Source organism: Carassius auratus, chromosome 26 (genome assembly GCF_003368295.1).
Source record: "Carassius auratus strain Wakin chromosome 26, ASM336829v1, whole genome shotgun sequence".
Taxonomy (NCBI): Eukaryota; Metazoa; Chordata; class Actinopteri; order Cypriniformes; family Cyprinidae; genus Carassius; species Carassius auratus.
The window spans coordinates 17969107-17987522 of NC_039268.1; the positions used below are offsets into that span (position 1 = coordinate 17969107).

At 36.5% G+C, this 18416-nt stretch overlaps 1 protein-coding gene across 2 annotated transcripts in view; it reads left to right on the forward strand.

The window, feature by feature from the left end:
* The window catches only part of grin2ab (glutamate receptor, ionotropic, N-methyl D-aspartate 2A, b), a 90170-nt gene that overhangs the window by 60549 nt on the left and 11205 nt on the right, over nt 1–18416 (forward strand). For both annotated transcript variants that reach the window (XR_003275880.1, XM_026204614.1), the window contains exons 4-7: nt 4768–5363; nt 15407–15521; nt 17485–17687; nt 17959–18124. Coding sequence is in view for 1 of the 2 variants with exons in the window: in XM_026204614.1 (XP_026060399.1) it covers nt 4768–5363; nt 15407–15521; nt 17485–17687; nt 17959–18124 (1080 nt within the window). In the remaining variant the exon portion in view is untranslated. The remainder of the gene's footprint in view (nt 1–4767; nt 5364–15406; nt 15522–17484; nt 17688–17958; nt 18125–18416) is intronic.

The following is an 18416-nucleotide window of genomic DNA, read 5'->3' on the forward strand; positions in this document are numbered from 1 at the left end:
TCCCTTGGCTCTAATATATCTTTATGAAGGTAAGTTCAAGCCCTTGGCTAACATGAGCTGGCTGGATGGTGTTGGCTCCCAGCGTATAAAAGGTGATCCTTTCTGAGTGTACATTCTTGATCTGATCTCAGAGGTCAATGGTGGAACCCCAGCACCCAGTGGCAATGGCAGAGACAGGTGATCTAGCAGAATGCCTGAGGTACCAGTTTCATTCCAAGGAAGAATTACTGTCCAAATCGCTCCTATCCTTTATGACTGAGCTCTTCAGTGATCATCAGAGCAGGGGATGCTAAAGGGTTGAACATGCTCTACCAAAAAAGGCAAGTTCTGTTGTTGGCTCTTACTTGGAGATAATTGGATGAGTACTGTCTAAATTAATAAACATCATGGACTATGTATTTTATTCTCTCCAAAATCATGCCAGCTGAAATGATTTTGTCCTTTCTGACTATAGCTGTAATAGTTATGTTCTATTGTAAAATATTTTAGAATATAATGTAATGGCAAAACTGAATTTTCAGCAGCTAGAAAAAAGTGGAAACACAAGTGGCCTGTTTGAAATAGAAAGCTTTTGTAACATATCTTTAAATGTCATTATTAAATGTCTTGAATTGACTGTTATTCTGCAAATATGCATTTAATTAATCAGAAGTATTAATTTTAGTGGTGGGCATAGATTAATTTTTTTAATCTAGATTAATCTCACTGTGATCTTGAAATTAATCTAGATTAAAATGGCTCATTTGAATTCTGCCGAAGGCATTCAAAATATGTGTGTTACCCAAATAAAATTGACAAACAGTAAGTCTTTGAGAAGAGGTTTATCAAGCTAGGTGGTGCATTAGAAAAGGGGCTCCTGTTTCCAAAATGCATCACAAAGTGCTTGAAAAAACTGTAAACTAATTCCACATTGCACAAGGTGCAAACAACCTTACGCCTGTTTCACACCAATGTTTAAGTTTTTTTCAAGTTTGTAGGTGTCAAGGTACAGAAACCAAATAATTCAATGTAAAATAGCACTGGATAGTCTTCAATGTAAAAATGAAATATACAATCAAACCTACATTTATTTAGACACCTTCAACATTTCTCACATTATTAGTTTTGCTATATATATATCAAAAATTTGGTCACTTTAAGAGACGATGAACGCATCCGATATAATACACATCCCATTTTTTTCCTCAACTGTTTACTTTCACTTAAGAAATAACTGACAGTTTTTTCGAGCATAATTTCCAAGGTGGATATTTTGTATTTGTATTTGTCGGCACAAGAGCAAAAATAAGCAATTTCGTTGTTGAAGTGTTTTGAGATGCCTTTCTCTGCGTTAGATCTGAACACCAGAACACCGCTAGTACTGAATTGGGCTCTTTCACATATTTTTGTTTGTTCAAACTGCGATTTGTATTTGTTCGTTCAGGTGCAGGAGGGACTTCGAGGAGAGATTCACAGAAGAGAGCTAGGTTCAGTGTCGCTGTCCGTGATACGCAGCTCCCAATCTCTCTCGTGCGCACCGAACACAGCGCGCGAGTATCCCGCTATTCTGTTCAGCTTTTCCGCGTCTTGTGTTTGGATGCTTTATGTTTAAATCGACAAGCGGTAAGGCTTAAAAACAAGTGAAAAAGATAAGCTTTCATGACGTTGCGCAGCAGTGGCCCGTCAACTGTCCTGAGCATCTTTTTAGGCTGGCCTCAGCCAGTCGGTTATATAAAATATCAAGGTGAATATAACGGCCCACCACTAATTTATTTATTTTCAAACAAACAGACAAAAAAAAAAAAAAACTGCCAGCTCTTGGTAAGTATAAATATTTGAATGCTGATACATCATATTTACATTCCATATACTTTTTTTTTTCTGAAAAATAAATTATATCAATCATTCACTAAAAGTACATTTGAGCATCACAACATTATAATGTAAAAAATGAAAATGGAGATTTCATTTTTCATTTAACAGGGTTACTAAATTAGTATTTCTTTCAAAGATTTGCTTTGCCTTTTTCATTATAAAACACTCATTCTAAATGTAAAAATAATGAACCTGTACAATTAAATAACCAATAACAACCAATATCAATAATCTGAAACATTTCTAATATTGGCTAATTACCAACATGCTACTGATACAGTATTACTAAAATATTGAGATGCAAGTCAACCCTGACTGCTTACCACCTCCATTATTCTGGTCCAGAAGTACAAGGGGTGGATGCTAGTCTCTTTTCCTGTCCTGAGGTCCTCTTTTAAATCATTATTATTATTATTATTATTAAAGCTATTTTTGTTTTTTGCCCAGGAGTGTCAGTCACACAGTTGTTCAAACCCTGACCAGTCTCTGCGGAGTAATAGGAGAACAGGAAGCTTTTTCTGTACTACTTCTGCTTTGATGAAGTGAGAACAGCAGGCATTTTCCACCAAAAAATGGGATTGCTTTGGGACATATAGAATACATTCAGAAAGATTTATTCCAAATGTCTTTAGTGCCCGAGTAGCTCATTACTCTCTAATGTGTTTAAGCGTCTGTATTTAAAATTAAATAAATAAATGACCGTAGGACAGCAAACTCCCAAGCGTTGTATTCTGAATCATAATGCTAACAACCATCATAAACAAATAAAATAATCTTTCATAAACTGTATTTCGGAAATACAAATATGAATTATGAACTTCTTCTAGGGCTATCAGTATGTGTGGATGTCAAGCATCAGTAAGTATGTGTGAATAATCAGGATAATCTCTGGAGTCTGTCCATATCATTTGAGATTACTTCAAAAGATCCAAGCAGATGTTAAATTATTGATGTGATTTTTCCTTCTGTTTTAAAATTTGCATGACATTCCAAAGCTGGAATACAAAAAGTGAATGATTATACTGCATATCTTTATACTGGCAATCAAAAAAAAAAAAAAAGAAATTTCATTAAGCAACATTCATATGCATCATTATCAAGAAAATGGCAGCTCCAAGGTCAGGATGTGTGGACAAATAAATGGGTGACAAAATTGAAGAAGTGCTTTAATGGAAGGATATTTCCACACTCTGACTCTCCAGACCCTCTCTGATTAAAGCAATTTCCCATCACACATCTTTTGTGCGTTTGTTTGTGTGTGCATCTACATGCAAACCTCCAGGTCTGCACCTAAATTCTAACCCTCTTCACATGCTTATCAACCTCCTGCCAAACTGGAAAACCTCTCAGCACCTCAGTACCAAATATAAAAATTATGTGTGAGTCTGTATGATTAATTTTCGAAAAACCGGGTCTGAGAGCGGGTATTTTTTGATTAAACACACTATATGTGTGCGCACATTTACATGGCTATATACGTACAGTATATGCACCTTGGCTTATATCCGTTTACACCTGAGATTTGTGTGGGCCTTCGTGTATGTGTGAGCGCACCCAAGCTGTGTGCATACCTCTAATCCAGTTTCATCCTAGAGCCTCTTAAATGCTGAAGTGCTGCATTCACAGTGCAAAAGGGACCATCCAAAACAATCGAGTGCAGCCCTTACATTTGCATTGATTTATTAACTCCTCAGTGTATCTGGGACACAGTTTTAATGTCTCCTGAATTGTTTGTGTGATATATTTTTAGAATGTGACATAACTGGTTTATGTGAGGTTTGGTACTCGCTCAGTTTTGGATCAGTGGAGATGTTTTGCTTTGTGACTCAGTTACGAGCTGAAGATTCAATTTTCTCAGTAGGTTCGGTTACAGTGAAGTACAGTTTGAGTAGCATACATTTACCTCATGCAAATTAAATTGCCTTTGGCCTCTTTATTTTATTTTGCTCAAAGTATGGTGCTAATCCTCGGCAAATACCTCCTCCTTACCTGTTTATTTGCGTATCACTGTTTGCTTAAGCTCAGTATTTTAAATCTGTCACAGCACCGTGGTGGACAGATCAGCGCCAATGTGTTTGCACAGCCCGTGAACCATGATATTCATAAGCTCCATTGTTGCTCGTTTATGTGTTTGTGTATTCTGAGATATCAAGCTGTCACCGCACAAGGATGCAGTCATTATTCTTAACTCAGTCAGTGACTCCAGTGTGACAGTGTGCAGCAATTTCTGTCTTTCTCCTTTCTCCTGTATTCAACAGCTCACTGTCTGCTCCTGATGCCTGCCCTTCTCTCTTGCTCGTTCCTGTTCCCTCTGTAAACCTTTTCACACTTTCACGTTCGCAAAGCTGAAGCCTTCAGTCGTAGGTTAAAGGAACTTCTGCTTTATCAGTGGCAGTGAGAAACAGCCTTTCCACCATTTTCAAATATTTCTCAGGGGTGATGAAATAAAATGATTTCACGTTTTACGGCTGGATAAAAGCAGTTATTTTATGGTTTAAAGCAGGAGTACCTAAAGTAACACACTTAAAAATCTACGAATATCATTGCATTAGACATTAAATATCAAAGTACACTACCATCTCTTATGTTCACCAAGGCTGGATTTCAGATACATTTCAGATAAAGGCATATTTCTAGCCCCAACCAAATGAGCTTGAATGCATAATGATAGTTTAGTTGATTTATCAGAACTGACGACTCTCCATTGGCAAGAATGCAGGTGTAAGTACAATTACCCAACTATCAGAGTCAGATGTGACAACACATAGTTTGTATTTCCCTGCAGTTCTTCATCTAACTTTCCTTTTCTGTCTTCACTCCTACTCATGTTTCCCTTTCTCCTTTTCTCTTCCACCACCTGTTCTTTCTGGCTCTTTCTCCCTCTTGCTCTTTCTCTATCTCTACTTTTTATAGGATGCCAGTTCTTCGTTTTTCCAGTTTGGGGCCTCCCTCCAGCAGGAGGCGCTGTTGATGCTTTCTATAATGGAGGAATACGACTGGCACGTCTTCTCGGTGGTCACCACCAAATTCCCAGGTTTCCAGGAGTTCATAGCCACCGTCCGCGTCACGGTGGACCACAGTTTCATTCGTTGGGATCTTCAGAGTGTAGTGACGCTGGACGGCGTCGGCGAACCTGAGGACCGAGCCCACGTGCAGCTTAAACGCATCCAGTCACCTGTCATCCTCCTCTACTGCTCCAAAGACGAAGCGACATTGGTTATGGAGGAAGCCCGTTCGCTAGGGCTCACCGGGGCTGGTTTTGTGTGGATTGTTCCTGGTCTGACGACAGGAAATCTTGAACAAATCCCAGAAACCTTTCCGACGGGGATGATATCTGTGGTGTACGACGAATGGGATTATCCCCTGGAGACTCGTGTGCACGACGCTGTGGGAATTATCAGTTCTGCAGCCGCTGCCATGTTCAGAGAGGAAGGTCGGATACCTGATGGAACGGCTAGCTGCCACGGCCAATCAGAGAAGCCGGAGGTGCCGCCAAGTGCTCTGCGAAGGTAAGAATGGATTGCTTATGGTTGCATGCTTGAAAATCTGTTTTCATAATGAAATGGATGAACATACACATATACAAAACTAACCCAAGGCAAATCCTTTCATATTTACTGTGCAATTGTAGTTATACGTTGAGAAAGAGAGATTACATCAACGTTAACATGATAAAGCACAATCTTTTTCAAATTCTGTAATCTCAACATACTTATGTAGATGCTTCATGCTGTGTCTTTTGGCTCGCCTTTCTGTACTACAGCTTGGCCACCTACTTCTTTGGGCAAGCAGTTCCTTTTATAAGCCTCAAACTCACTGGCTAACAGTACCCTTTCTTTCTAACTCAATCCAGAAAAGTGGCCAACATGGTTTTCCAGAGTGCATTATTCCACTCTGCAATAGGTGCACTTAGAAATGAGAATAGTACTTAAAGAAATGAGTAGTACTTTTGAGAAATATGTCAAAATGATCTTCACTACATGAGTGGACTAAAAAAAGCAGTTTTATTGTATGTAAGTGATCCTTTCATTGTAACCGTCATGTTGAGATAACTTTGAATGAGTTGTAAAGACAAACTTTCAGAGAACAATTTTTCAACTTGTGCACCGGTCAGTCTGTTATCTGGATGCTTTTTAGAGCTTTTGGGGCCAGAAGACAAGCTAAAGCCATCATATTGGTTATTTCAGAAGACAAATCAGGACAGGTAATACACCAAGAGGTCAAGGTTTGGCTGGTTAACATGGTCCAGTTGGCCCCTGATTGACTTGAGAACAATTGTGTCCGGTACTGTGTGGCTGCGAGCAAAGATGGCAGCATTCAAATTGCGTACTTCCAAAAAGACTGCGCAACTGGCATTGAAACGAATGCTAACGGACAGCTTTCTCCAGGCATTACAGACCTCCACGCACTACAAGACACAAACTCAGCACCCTTCGCAAGGCACAAAATCATGCACATGCTAAATCCATTCTTGACAAGATGTCAGCAAACAATGTGGAGGAAGGTCTTGCGATTTGCAAAGAATGAGGAAAAAGAGCCAAACAAAGTGGATAAGACATAGATTGAGGAGACATGGGCAATCTAAATGACCTAAATTAAATTGCTAAAACATAAACAATCAATAACCATTATGTCAATAACTAAAAACTATGTGTTTTATTGAAGAACAAATAGATCTTACAACTTCTGGAATCAGAAAATCAGTCATGGTTCATTGCTGCAATATATCACCTTCTTTTAATTAAAACAAGCAGCTTTGTTATAATTACAGCAGAAATATTGGAAATATTTCAGCCTATTTTGGGGAATATGAGGGTGGGGTCTTATGTTCATAAAGGTTGAGAACCACTGCTCTAATCTTGGTATTGTAAAACTGTGTAACTGATATTACGTAAGTATAAAATGATTCAATATTTACTTAATACATCCTGTGGGTCCCTAAAATGTTTGAAATTAAGTTTTTCAAGTCCAAAGTATCTTAAATGGTATAACAAAAGAGGTCTTAAATTTGGGGTATTGAAAAACAGAAATTGTGATACATTTTAATGTTATTATGAAACTTCAAAAGACTGACTTAATTGAATGTGAATGCTGCATGTACAAACGCAGCACTGCGGATGCAGATTCTACAGGCCTGTGGTTCCACAGCAGTTCAAAGTCAGTGAATACTATACATTTATGCCATTTGATTGCTTATGATCTACTTTTGATATATTATGACTATTAGAGTGCATATTTTATTTTCGTCATCTTTTTGAATTAGCGGCTGGCAGTAGGAAATCATAGACATTTTTATAACAAAAGTCCTAGTTTATTTCAGGCTTATTTGTAATTAAAAGAAGATAAAGAGTTTTTAACACATTTGGTGGATGTATATTTTACTAGTGTCAGCACAATAATCTGTTTATTACCTTTCATTATTAGCTTTATCAGCAAACTTCAATATCGGTTAACCTCCCATTCATACAGTACTGTATGTATTGATATATTGATACATAAATAAGTGTCAGTACATCAGTATATACTGAATATGTTTTGAGTATTTTAAACTTGCAGTAACTTGCTAAATGTGTTTAAGTAAAAATTGAGTAAAAGAAAATGAAATTGATTAATTTATTTTGAAATTGTTTTGATTTGTTCTACTTGGACACACTATTGATTTTATTTGTGCAAATGTCTTGAATTTAATTAGAAAAACTCTGCAAATACCCTTTATTTATTGTTGCTTAAATAATTTTTCTTGGCCTTTAGGCATCTAAAAAAAAAAAAAATTCTAGGTCTCAGCTTACTAAGCAGTGACAAACAAGGAGTGTTTTTCAGGCAAGACATTTTCTTGCTCCATTTGAGAGGTGCTGGATATTTAAAGAAGCACAAAGCTTGCTATTTTGGTTCCCATTTAATTCCTCCTGCCCAATTCCTTTTATATCTCAATGATTGGATTGGTTTTCATTTCCGTTCTGAGCTGTGAGGGCAACCTTGTGATGTCTTCGTCGGGGAAGCGGACGTCCATATCACACACGGTAGTCGGAAACAAAATCTACTGTTAGTTTAGATTGCGAAGGCACTTGCTGTGGCTGTTTTCTTTTTTTTTTTCAGAATGCACAGTTATCAGGAGTTGCTATGGGTTACCATCAGTAGCTGTTTGCAGTGTTGGTATCCGTCTGCTCCGAGTAGGTGTTCCTTTTGATCTCTCCCTCGTTGCTAAGGCTGTCTGTATCTGGGACACTGCAGACTCTTCAATGTGGGAACGTTTTGTATGACGCCACCATCCACAGAGCTAGATTTAACCTTCGAAATGCCTCCAAGAAAGATGGATAGATGTGTTGTGATACTTGTAAAAGCAAAGTACACAAATATAGTATAGTGTGAGCAGCGGAGTTTATGTAACACAGAATGATCATCAAAGAGAATTATGGCGTTGTAATCAGAAATATTGGTGTGATGTTCTGTAAGATGTCAGTGAAAGTTGGAGAACATAAAACAGTTGACGCTATGTCTTAAGACCAAAAATACTGCATCTGAGTAGCAGGTGTAGATCTGGCTTTTGTCCTTCTGTCTGCCCAGAGGCTAAACCCAGTTTCTGACAAATGTACTGTACGTGTTGTGTTAATTAAGACTGTTATTCCTCTCCCGCACACACACATATGTATACATACAGCTGTCCTCGAACGATAACGCCAGCAATTACTCCCTATATTACAGACGGTCGTGTATTGTTAGAAGTTATTTGCTGATATAGACGCTTTGGTCAGTACAGATTAATCTGATTTTACAGTATAATTAAGTAATATAACATAAGCAAGTAAGTGTTGTTGTTCTGAATATCTGATCATATATCATAAAAGTTTGTTTCAGGTTGATTGGTGAAGCAGCGTTTCAACTTTTCACTGTTTGTATTACTCACACGATTATCTATCTTTGTGCTTTCCAGACAGACCGTCTATGCATTAGTAGTAATAGTAAAAAAAAAAAATTCCCCCAAAAACATTGATTCGTTCTAGAATGAAGTGTGAATCATTGAATCATTCGTTCAAGCAATTTATTTCAAAACATTGATTCATCTAGCAATATGAATCAAGAATATGTGAATATATGTGAATTATTGAATCTTTGACTCAATCAAAAAAATTAATAACTCTCTCTAGTAGATAAAAAATAAAGCACCTCGATTGTGTTGCTTGGACTAGGGTTGTCATGATACCAACATTTCAACATTGGAATTAATGCATTTTACACAGCATGCACAAAATTATTAGTGAATGAGACCTAACGAGTTTGTATGACAGTAACTTGATCTATATATGAAAAACCTTAACATCATTATGATCTGGAAAATATCATGTGAAGACACACAAAAGATATACAGTGCGTTTAAAAAAAATTCTCACTTCTTGTACATTACATATTTCATGTGACAATGAAATAAAAAATGAAGTCATTGTCAGTACTAGTGACGAAGCTATATTTTAATTTATTTAAAAGTTATTTTTATATATTTAGCTAATTTTCTAATAAACTTAAATGTAACATTTAGTGCATTTTGCAATTTTTTTTGTTCATATTAATATTTTTGTTGTTATTGTCCATATTTTCAGAATCTAATATCGATTGATCACTTCCCATTATTATTACATGATCTCAAGATCCCCATTTTTGTGAGGGTTATGAATTTTGGAATGTGATGAATTGGATTTAACTATAGTAATTTAGTTTTTTTGCAAGGTCCATGCAAGTATACAGACAGAAGTTGTTAAATCACAACTCTTTTTGTTTTTGCCATTTGTTCTTTTTTATGATCAGATATGGGCTCATATGCATATTTTTGTGTAGTTTTGCACATCATTAATCCAAACGGCAGTCCCTGTTATTTTCTGCATCCCTAGTTGTTAAGGTTAACTTTAGTTAGTTGGAGAACTCTGTAAGTTCTGCCTGTGTTTGTGTTTATCTGACTGTTGTTGTGAGCCCAACACAGACCTGCTGTATCTGCTCAAGCGTAAACACAACAGCTCCTTTCATAAGCACCTTCTGCAACATTATCACCTTTACACAGAAGACGCTGCCACGAGGCTGACATGTTTTAAGCGCTTGAGTGATTTCACAGCTTAAGGCAACGGTGTCTGCCTTTTTGTTTTGCCAAAGTTGTTGCAACTCCTTTACTCCAAATTATTCACAGTCTGACACATTAACTGTTAATGGCATCGATTATCATCTGCTCGTATAGAGGGCTGCTGTTTGGTTTCATTTATTCCCCCTCACTCAGTTTAATGCAGTCACATGTACTGTATTTCTCACTGTACAGATTTAAAGTCGACTTCATCTGGGGGTATTTCCAACGTTTGATATACTTTTTAAACATTAAACACCTTAGCGGTGGGAGCCCTGTATTATGGGAACATGAATCTGTTTTCCATCAGACATTTTCCTCTGCGCCTACTGTCCTTTGATTCTGGCCTTGTTTACTTCCCTCGCTTGTAGGCAAGGCAGGATCTCTGAAAATCGATTCTGAAGCATTATGTTGTAGCTTTCCCTCGTTGTTGACCTCCTATTTATTGTCTTTCAGCGCACAAAACAACATAATAACTGCTAGGCCAGTTCTTATTGGTTGCTTTGTATATGTCAGCCCGGGTATTATTACTGACAAACCTGTGTTTACTTACATAGTCTATCTTAGCCAAATGCCATTTAAAGGTCTCTGATATTCAGTTAATAATTCTGCATTTTTTGTGTTTATGATCTGAGAAATTCTTAGTTTTACTTTATACATTTAATAGAAATTTTTACTTTAAATTGCAATACATTTCATAAGTCTTATGTAAATGCTCTTCTGTCTGGTGTCTATTGACGTTCAACTGTTCAACATTTTGGCATTTATTTATAGACTGGACATGCTGGGGTGTTCTGGAAGAGTTTTAACATGTGGCTGCTAGGGCATTCGTACTGACATATACTGTAGGTGTTCCTAGTATGTGATTGGCCTGACATGATTATTACATAAAAGTTTGTGATTGTCTAAATAATCATAATAATGTTTTTGTGTCCTTTAAATGTAAAAGGCCTAATATGCATTGTGAACTATTAATATAAGCAAACATATTTTTTATGTTGTCATGCAAAGTCACTGACACGGCATGAAACAGAAGAGATAAACCACTTATGGGGAGGAGAGAATGAATAATATGAAAAGACTATATGAAAAAATGATGAAAAGAAATATGAAAAGAAAATCACCATGAAAAGACTTATGAAATATATACAGAAATGTAAAGGACTTCTTTCATGTGAAATAAAGGCTCATGGGACGACATTTTATTTATATATATATATATATATATATAATATTTTATTGAATAATAAAAATAAATATTCAGGTTGGCTGGTTTAAAAAAAGTAAAGGAAAAACAGACTATAGAATATATTTGTTATTTGTGTTATATGTATATTGTGTTATGGATTTTATTTTATATTTTATTTCATTTTTTATGTTTCATTTTAGTCTTAGGTGCAATATTTGTATTACAAAGCCTGATTTATTATTCAAGGGTTCCAGTTTCTATGTAAATATGAAGTGACTTACATTTCATCTATACAAAGTGATCTATTGCAATAATTTGTCGTGACAGTGCTGTTAATGATCATACGCTTTAGCACAGCACTAACAAAGACCTGACCAGAGAAAGATTAATAGCATTCGCGGCGCCATGCGGAATAATCATTACCTAATATGCATTTAACTACATCTAATCTCCGACTAACATTTCACTGTTAATTGAGATCATGCATAAAGAGGCTCTGTGTACAGAAAGCCATTTGAAATGACATTTTATAAACCACAAACTCTCACTGACATAATTAGTTGTAAGCTTCCAATAATTTCCAGAAGACTATGCAAAATAAAGGTCACCCTGCACAATGTCTAGTATATAATATTCTCCCCCATCTCTCTGTTAGATGCACACAATGATGTGTTTGTTTAAGAGAAAACTCTGTGATGGCTGTGACAAAAATCAATGTTCATTTTTGCACTGTGGAAATCTCTAATATATGAATAAGACACACTTACAAACAAACACACGCAACAGAAGCTGTGTTTGAGTAGCAGGTGTAGCTCTGACCCTGTTCTTTTCATTTCTGCCTGAAGCTAAGCCCCATTTCCCAGTTATGTTCCTGTTTCTTAATTAAATTCCGAAGAGAATTTGTGTGTGTTTGTGCCATCTGAGTAGTGCCCAGCTGAGCTAATCTTCACTGTGCATTACACAGAGAAGGCAGAGATACAGTATTGAGATTCTGTTATTCAGAGGAGTCTGTGTGATTGTACGCGGACTGGCAAAAGTATTCAAGGATTAGTTCACCCAAAAATGTAAATTCTGGCTTCATTTACTTGCCCTCATGTTGAGCCAAACCCATGTGACCCATGTGACCAAACTTCTGTGTGATTCAGATGGAGACATTTTGTATTACGGGACTGGTCTCTCATTTCCATGCCATCACAGTGAATGGGGACTGAAGCTTTCAGGCTTCAAAGGACATGAGTAGCACTGTAGAAGTATGATAGTAGTAGTCAATACAACTTGTGTACTCTATTCCGAGTCTTCTGAAGCCATGTGATAGCATTGTGTATAATAGTAATCTTCCCCTCCTGTGAACTGTTGAGTCAGACAGTTTTTGTAAACTGGATCAACATTTAATTGAAAAGATGCTGATTGTTTTTCCAGGAGATTTAGGGCAGATGTCGAACTTTTAATTTTCTTTTGTTTTCCACGGAAGAAAGAACATTATATGGTTATGGAACAACATGAGGGTGAGTAAACAACAGATGTTTTCTTTTTGAGAGAATGAATTCTTTAACCAAACCGTCTTTTTACTTCATTACAAATCATTGTTCAGGTTCCTGTGGCACTTGTACTTTTAAGCACTAAAATAGTAAATTATTGAGTTCATGGTTACATTGTATCTAATACATAATACATACATACATAAATTGGAATATGATGTGTGTGTGTGTGTGTGTATTTAATGGCTATAGGTTACAGACGTTCACAACTATGGGGCCGTTCACATATCGCGCCTAAAAACGCTTTTTCCTTCTTTCCAAAGCACTCGGGCAGAAGCGCTCCTGAGGCGTCTGCCTTTGCTTAGCAACCATGACGTGCTCTCTCCATGAAGACGCGGAAATTTCAGCAAAGGATAGTGGATTTGCAGCACTAAAAATCGCTCGCAGTAGCTCTGCTACTAAATTTATCTCAAAATGGCAATCCATATACAGCTATGAACAGCTGTTCCTTCATCTTGGCTGAGTTTTCAACTTTGTTACGGGAAAGGATGAAGCTGATTGGTTAGTTCTTGTCACATGACCCGCGGTGAAAAGTTGAGATGTTTTTAACTCTATGCGGTGTGGACGCGCCTGGAAAAAAATGGGCGCGTTGCTTCCATTATGAGCGCGCATGCCGCGCACCTACATTGGAAATAACGAACTTGTGCGCGCAAAAGACGTGACATGTGAACGGCCCCTATGACAACCATACGATGTTTGGAAGTTTAGAGTAAATGTATAATAAAATAGTGATTTAGTAATTAATTATACAAAAAAAGATGACTTGAGTTATTTATATACTATTATAGTATTTATCAATATTTCAATAGATTTTTTATTTGCTTTTATTTTCATTATTTGTTTTAGTAATTTAGTTATGTGCTTTTGACATTTTAAGCATTTTCTAGTTAGCTTAAATTAATTTTTATTTCTCTTTTTTAGTCTTTAGTCATTTAGTACTTAAGCTTATTTCAGTTAGTTGCCAATACCATTTTATTTTATCTTGACTGAAAATGTATTTTCCTGAATTCATTTGGGGGCTTTTCTCAGCAAATATGCTATTAATTCAGTTCATTTGATTACTTAAACAGCACAAAATGTATAAAAATTTTAATCAGTTGATAACTTTCAAAAAATAAAACAAATTATGCTGGTGGAGGATCTGAACAGGTTCAGCTGCATTATACCTGTGAGTCATTATAACCTTCCCTAAATAAACAAAAATGTCACAGTTACAGGATAATAATTTAGGTTGTTAATCTAAAGCAGCTGTGAAAATAAAGACTAAAGAGCATTCTTAATATGTCCGCGATAATGTTAGACAAATTCTTTAGGGAAAGGTTACAAAACATTGTCCAAATCTTTGGATGTCCCAGCGGTGTTGGTTCAATTATGAGGAAGTGGAAACTACCACAAACCCCCAAGACGTGAATCGAGATCGAGAAAAGGTCATCCCTCAAAAGTCTCTGTACACACAATCAGATTTGTAAGAGAGGCCAGAGATCACTTTGAAAGAGTTACAGAGTTCAACAGTTGAGAAGAAAGTAACAAATTGAATGAGCAGTCAGGCATTATCATGGTGCCATATAGGAGGCTGATGTAGCAAAAGAAACCACTTTCAGAAGTAACTAGAATAATGTGTTTTTAGATAATATTCCCCATTGCATATGGGAACATTTCAAGGAAAACAACCCAAACATTATTTACTCACCTTCATGTTGTGTGAAACCTGTGACCTTATTTTAAGCATCGAACAACAAAGATTAATTAAAAACAAAAATATTAAGGCTTTGAAACAGGATGGAGTCTGTTGTCAAGCTCCTAACAAAAAGCTCCATGAAAACTGTCCATGAGAAGGAGAATATTAATGAGTGAATAACAGTTTGGTGTAAACTGGTGTATGGCTACAGAAAAGATGAAGAACACGCTGAAAAAAAACAAAACAAGAGAACCTGTTTCTCAAACAAACAAAGTCAGTCAGTCACTGATAACAAAATAACAACAGATTTAAGAACATAAAGGTGAATTTCCAACAGCATTAGTATGTGAAACTAAATTTGCAAACAACATGAGTATCATACTCTTACCTTGAAAAACCTGGAGCTAATCCACCAGAATTCAATTAAAGGGCAAATGAACACCTGAAGCTCCTACTACACACCCTAAGAAGTGATTGTCTTTGCAGCAAAGGGTGGATCTACCAAATATTAAATAGTGAAGATATAGTTTTTTTAAACTGTTGTTGCTGTTGTTCAGAATACTTTTAACATTCAACATCAAAATAATTTAAAGTTTTAACTTTTAATGCATTGAAAGATGAAAAAAAACTATGCATAATTTGTCCATTTAAAATGTATTAGTTGAGTTTCTAAATGCATTTGCAAGACTGTGTGTTTGTGCTTGCTGGCTCATTGAATTTGGGTTTTGGCAAAAAAAAAAAATACAAAACTAGGATCCACTTATGTTTACCTCATTTAAGATTACAAAGGCAATTTAATGTATTGCGAAAATAGATAAGACAGCTAGTGGCATTCAATCAGACGTTATTTATATTGTTTACCTCAGAGATTTTCACTTACATTTGAATGATTATAGACAATGAAAACTTTTGTCCAAACACAATATGACAGATAGATAGATGGATGGATGGGTGGATGGCGGACAGACAGACAGACCAACAAGTTAACCTTAAATCATGTCGTAACTTTCCTGATATTGTGTGCGTCTGTGTGTTTGTTGCAGATATATGATGGGTGTCAGTCTAGGAGGTAGAGATCATTCATTCATGGACGATGGCTACCAAGTCAATCCCAAGCTGGTCGTCATTGTTCTGAACACACAGAGAGAATGGGAGAAGGTAAGAGCCTTTAATCTTTATATCCGGCCCGAATCTTCATTTTCTTCTATTAGCTCTGCCTGTAAGGGATTCTAGAACCATAAGCAATCAATATTCTGTTTACTAGCTCAGAGCCTTTTTGTGACTGTGACTGAAAATGCACTGGGCTTTGCTATTAGAGAAGAAGAACATTTCATTTGTACTTCCCTTTTCCCAGCCTGGGTTTTTTTTTTTCACATGACATATGACTTAAACTATTGTTTACTTCGTCATAAAGAGTCAAAATAGCCCTTATTAGGGCATTGGTTTCATAACGTATTTACTTCAAGCTTTAAATTGAAGAAGAGTGCACATGTGTCTCCATCCAGTTTGATTGTGCTGGTTAATGCCCTTTTTCATTTCGGTCTCTATTTTGGCTATTAGCAATGATAATTTGCTTGTTTTTTTGTACAGTAATCTATTCTCTGTCTTTGCTCCCTTTCTCTTATTAGCTTTACATGTTCTCCTATTCTATCTCGGTGCTTCACACACTCATTTTCGTAATCGTTTGCTCACTCATGCATTCTTTTAATGACTTGTTATTTCTCTGAGGTGTGTTGGATGCTGTGTGTTTTGACAGTGCCCCTGCAGTGTGTGTGAAGACACACACACTCACATTAAAACCCTGCAGTGAATGTGTGAAAAGTGTGACACTAATCATTTCTCACTGCAGCGGGGCTTGAACAGAGTGTGAGCCGATCGTGTTATCGGAGCTTATAGACGAGCACACACACTTGACGGAACACATAACTACTGCACGAAGAGTGCAGTGCACATACATGGGGTAAACCTGACACATTATGTTGTTACAGTGGTAGCTGACATGGCATTTCAAGCTGCAACAGAAAAGCACACACACCTGATGGAATGCATAACTATTGCATAGAGTGCTGTGCATATACCTGGTGTAAATTTGACATGGCAGTAGTCGACATGGCATTTCAAGCAGCAACAGCAATATCTTGCCGTACTATCTGAAATTACTTTAAACCGCTTTTTTCTTTTGTAATTAGTGCACATGCAGTTTTAAGGCACTTCTTAAAATTAGTTTGTACCCCAGAGGACTATTTAAATCTGTGATTCCTAAATGGTTTTGTTTCAGGACCTTATTGTACAAAAGTAACATTAACATTGATTAATATTAGCATGAACTCCACAGGCCAAACAATGTGTGAAATGATTAACATGACATAGGCTGAATGGGAAAACTGAGAATTTTGCTAATGCATAAACAGCAGCACAAGTGTGATTTATCAGCCAAACACATGGAACAAATACCAGGCCAAATATAATATTTGTATTAGTCATATTATTATAAGAAACAGATGAATTTGCATCAAAACACGATAAAGTTTGATTGGACAGCCTTTAACGTAAACAAAAGATATAGGAAGCATTTTCTCCTCCATTTTAAAACTTGATAGGCACATTTATTTTTCTGTCCTGACTGTGCACATTTGCAGGCTAGGTTTGTGCTTTATTTATTAGCATTTTTCTTTTTTTCCCACTTGTTGTCAGTTAAACCCCATCAAAACAGGCCTGCATACAATTTCTAGGTTACAATCCACCAGCTGAGAATTGCCTGCAAAAATTTCAAAAGATTTAAACTCTTTATAATAAACAATTATATAATATATAAATATATTTAATGTATAATATGTATACACCCCTAAAATCTAGAAATTAAAACATTCTAAAAGAGGGCGAATGAGAATAAGGAAGACTGAAGGAAAAACAGATCTGGGTCCCAGTCTTTTAATGTGACTTATTTACTTGCTGGATAAAATATACAACACCTCTCCAATAACATTTCTTCGCTTTGTTTTGAAGAGCGGAAAATCACATTATTGTCCCCAAACTCATAATAATAATGGACGCCACTTCAGAAGAACCGTCAAACCTTGTTTATTTGTGAGCCAATATTTGTTTGTGTGTGTGTCTACAGATGGGACGATGGGAAAACCACACGTTGAAGTTGAAGTTTCCAGTTTGGCCACGTTATAACTCATTTGGGGACATGGACGCTGATGAGAACCACTTGAGCATTGTGACTCTAGAGGAAAGACCCTTTGTTATAGTGGATGATGTGGACATTCTTACTGGAACATGTATGCGCAACTCTGTACCTTGCAGGAAACACATTAAAGAGTGAGTTTTGTTTCGTTTATATAACTTTAAAGAAAAAACTATCGCAATTAATACCAGTTTTGAATAAACTTGCAGGTTGTGCAGGTATTATACATCCTATCTTAAGCTTTAGCATGAGAGCTTTATTTCCCTGGGGAATGCAAAAATAATTGTGCAGTCTCTAATGTGGTTATGAACTTTTGTTTGTGTTAAATTTAGAACATATTAGATTGAGTTCAGTCTTTCTCGGTATCAGCTGTTTTCTATATTGCTGTGCCTGTATATGCTGCAGTAATACCACGGAGGGCTCCTATATCAAGCAGTGCTGCAAGGGCTTTTGTATAGACATCTTGAAGAAGATTGCCAGAAATGTAAAGTTCACCTATGATCTTTACCTGGTCACAAATGGCAAACATGGCAAGAAGATCAATAATGTGTGGAACGGCATGGTGGGGGAGGTAAGTCACTTTCAATAACCTAATGAATGAATCATCAGTTTAAATTGCAGTCACACAGATGTCTGTTCTTCCGGGCTGTATGGCTGTCAATTTATTGTTCTGTCTGTGTGTCTATATTAATCTATCAGGCTTTCGTCCCCAGAACTTTTTTGGGAAAATATGTTCACATGGCGGATTTAATAAATCTAGATTAAATTCAAAGAGACAAGATAGTCTATGCATGAAGACATTTTATTGGATCCAAAACAAGGTGATGTTTCTAAGCTTAAAGGGGACATAACACACACAGTTT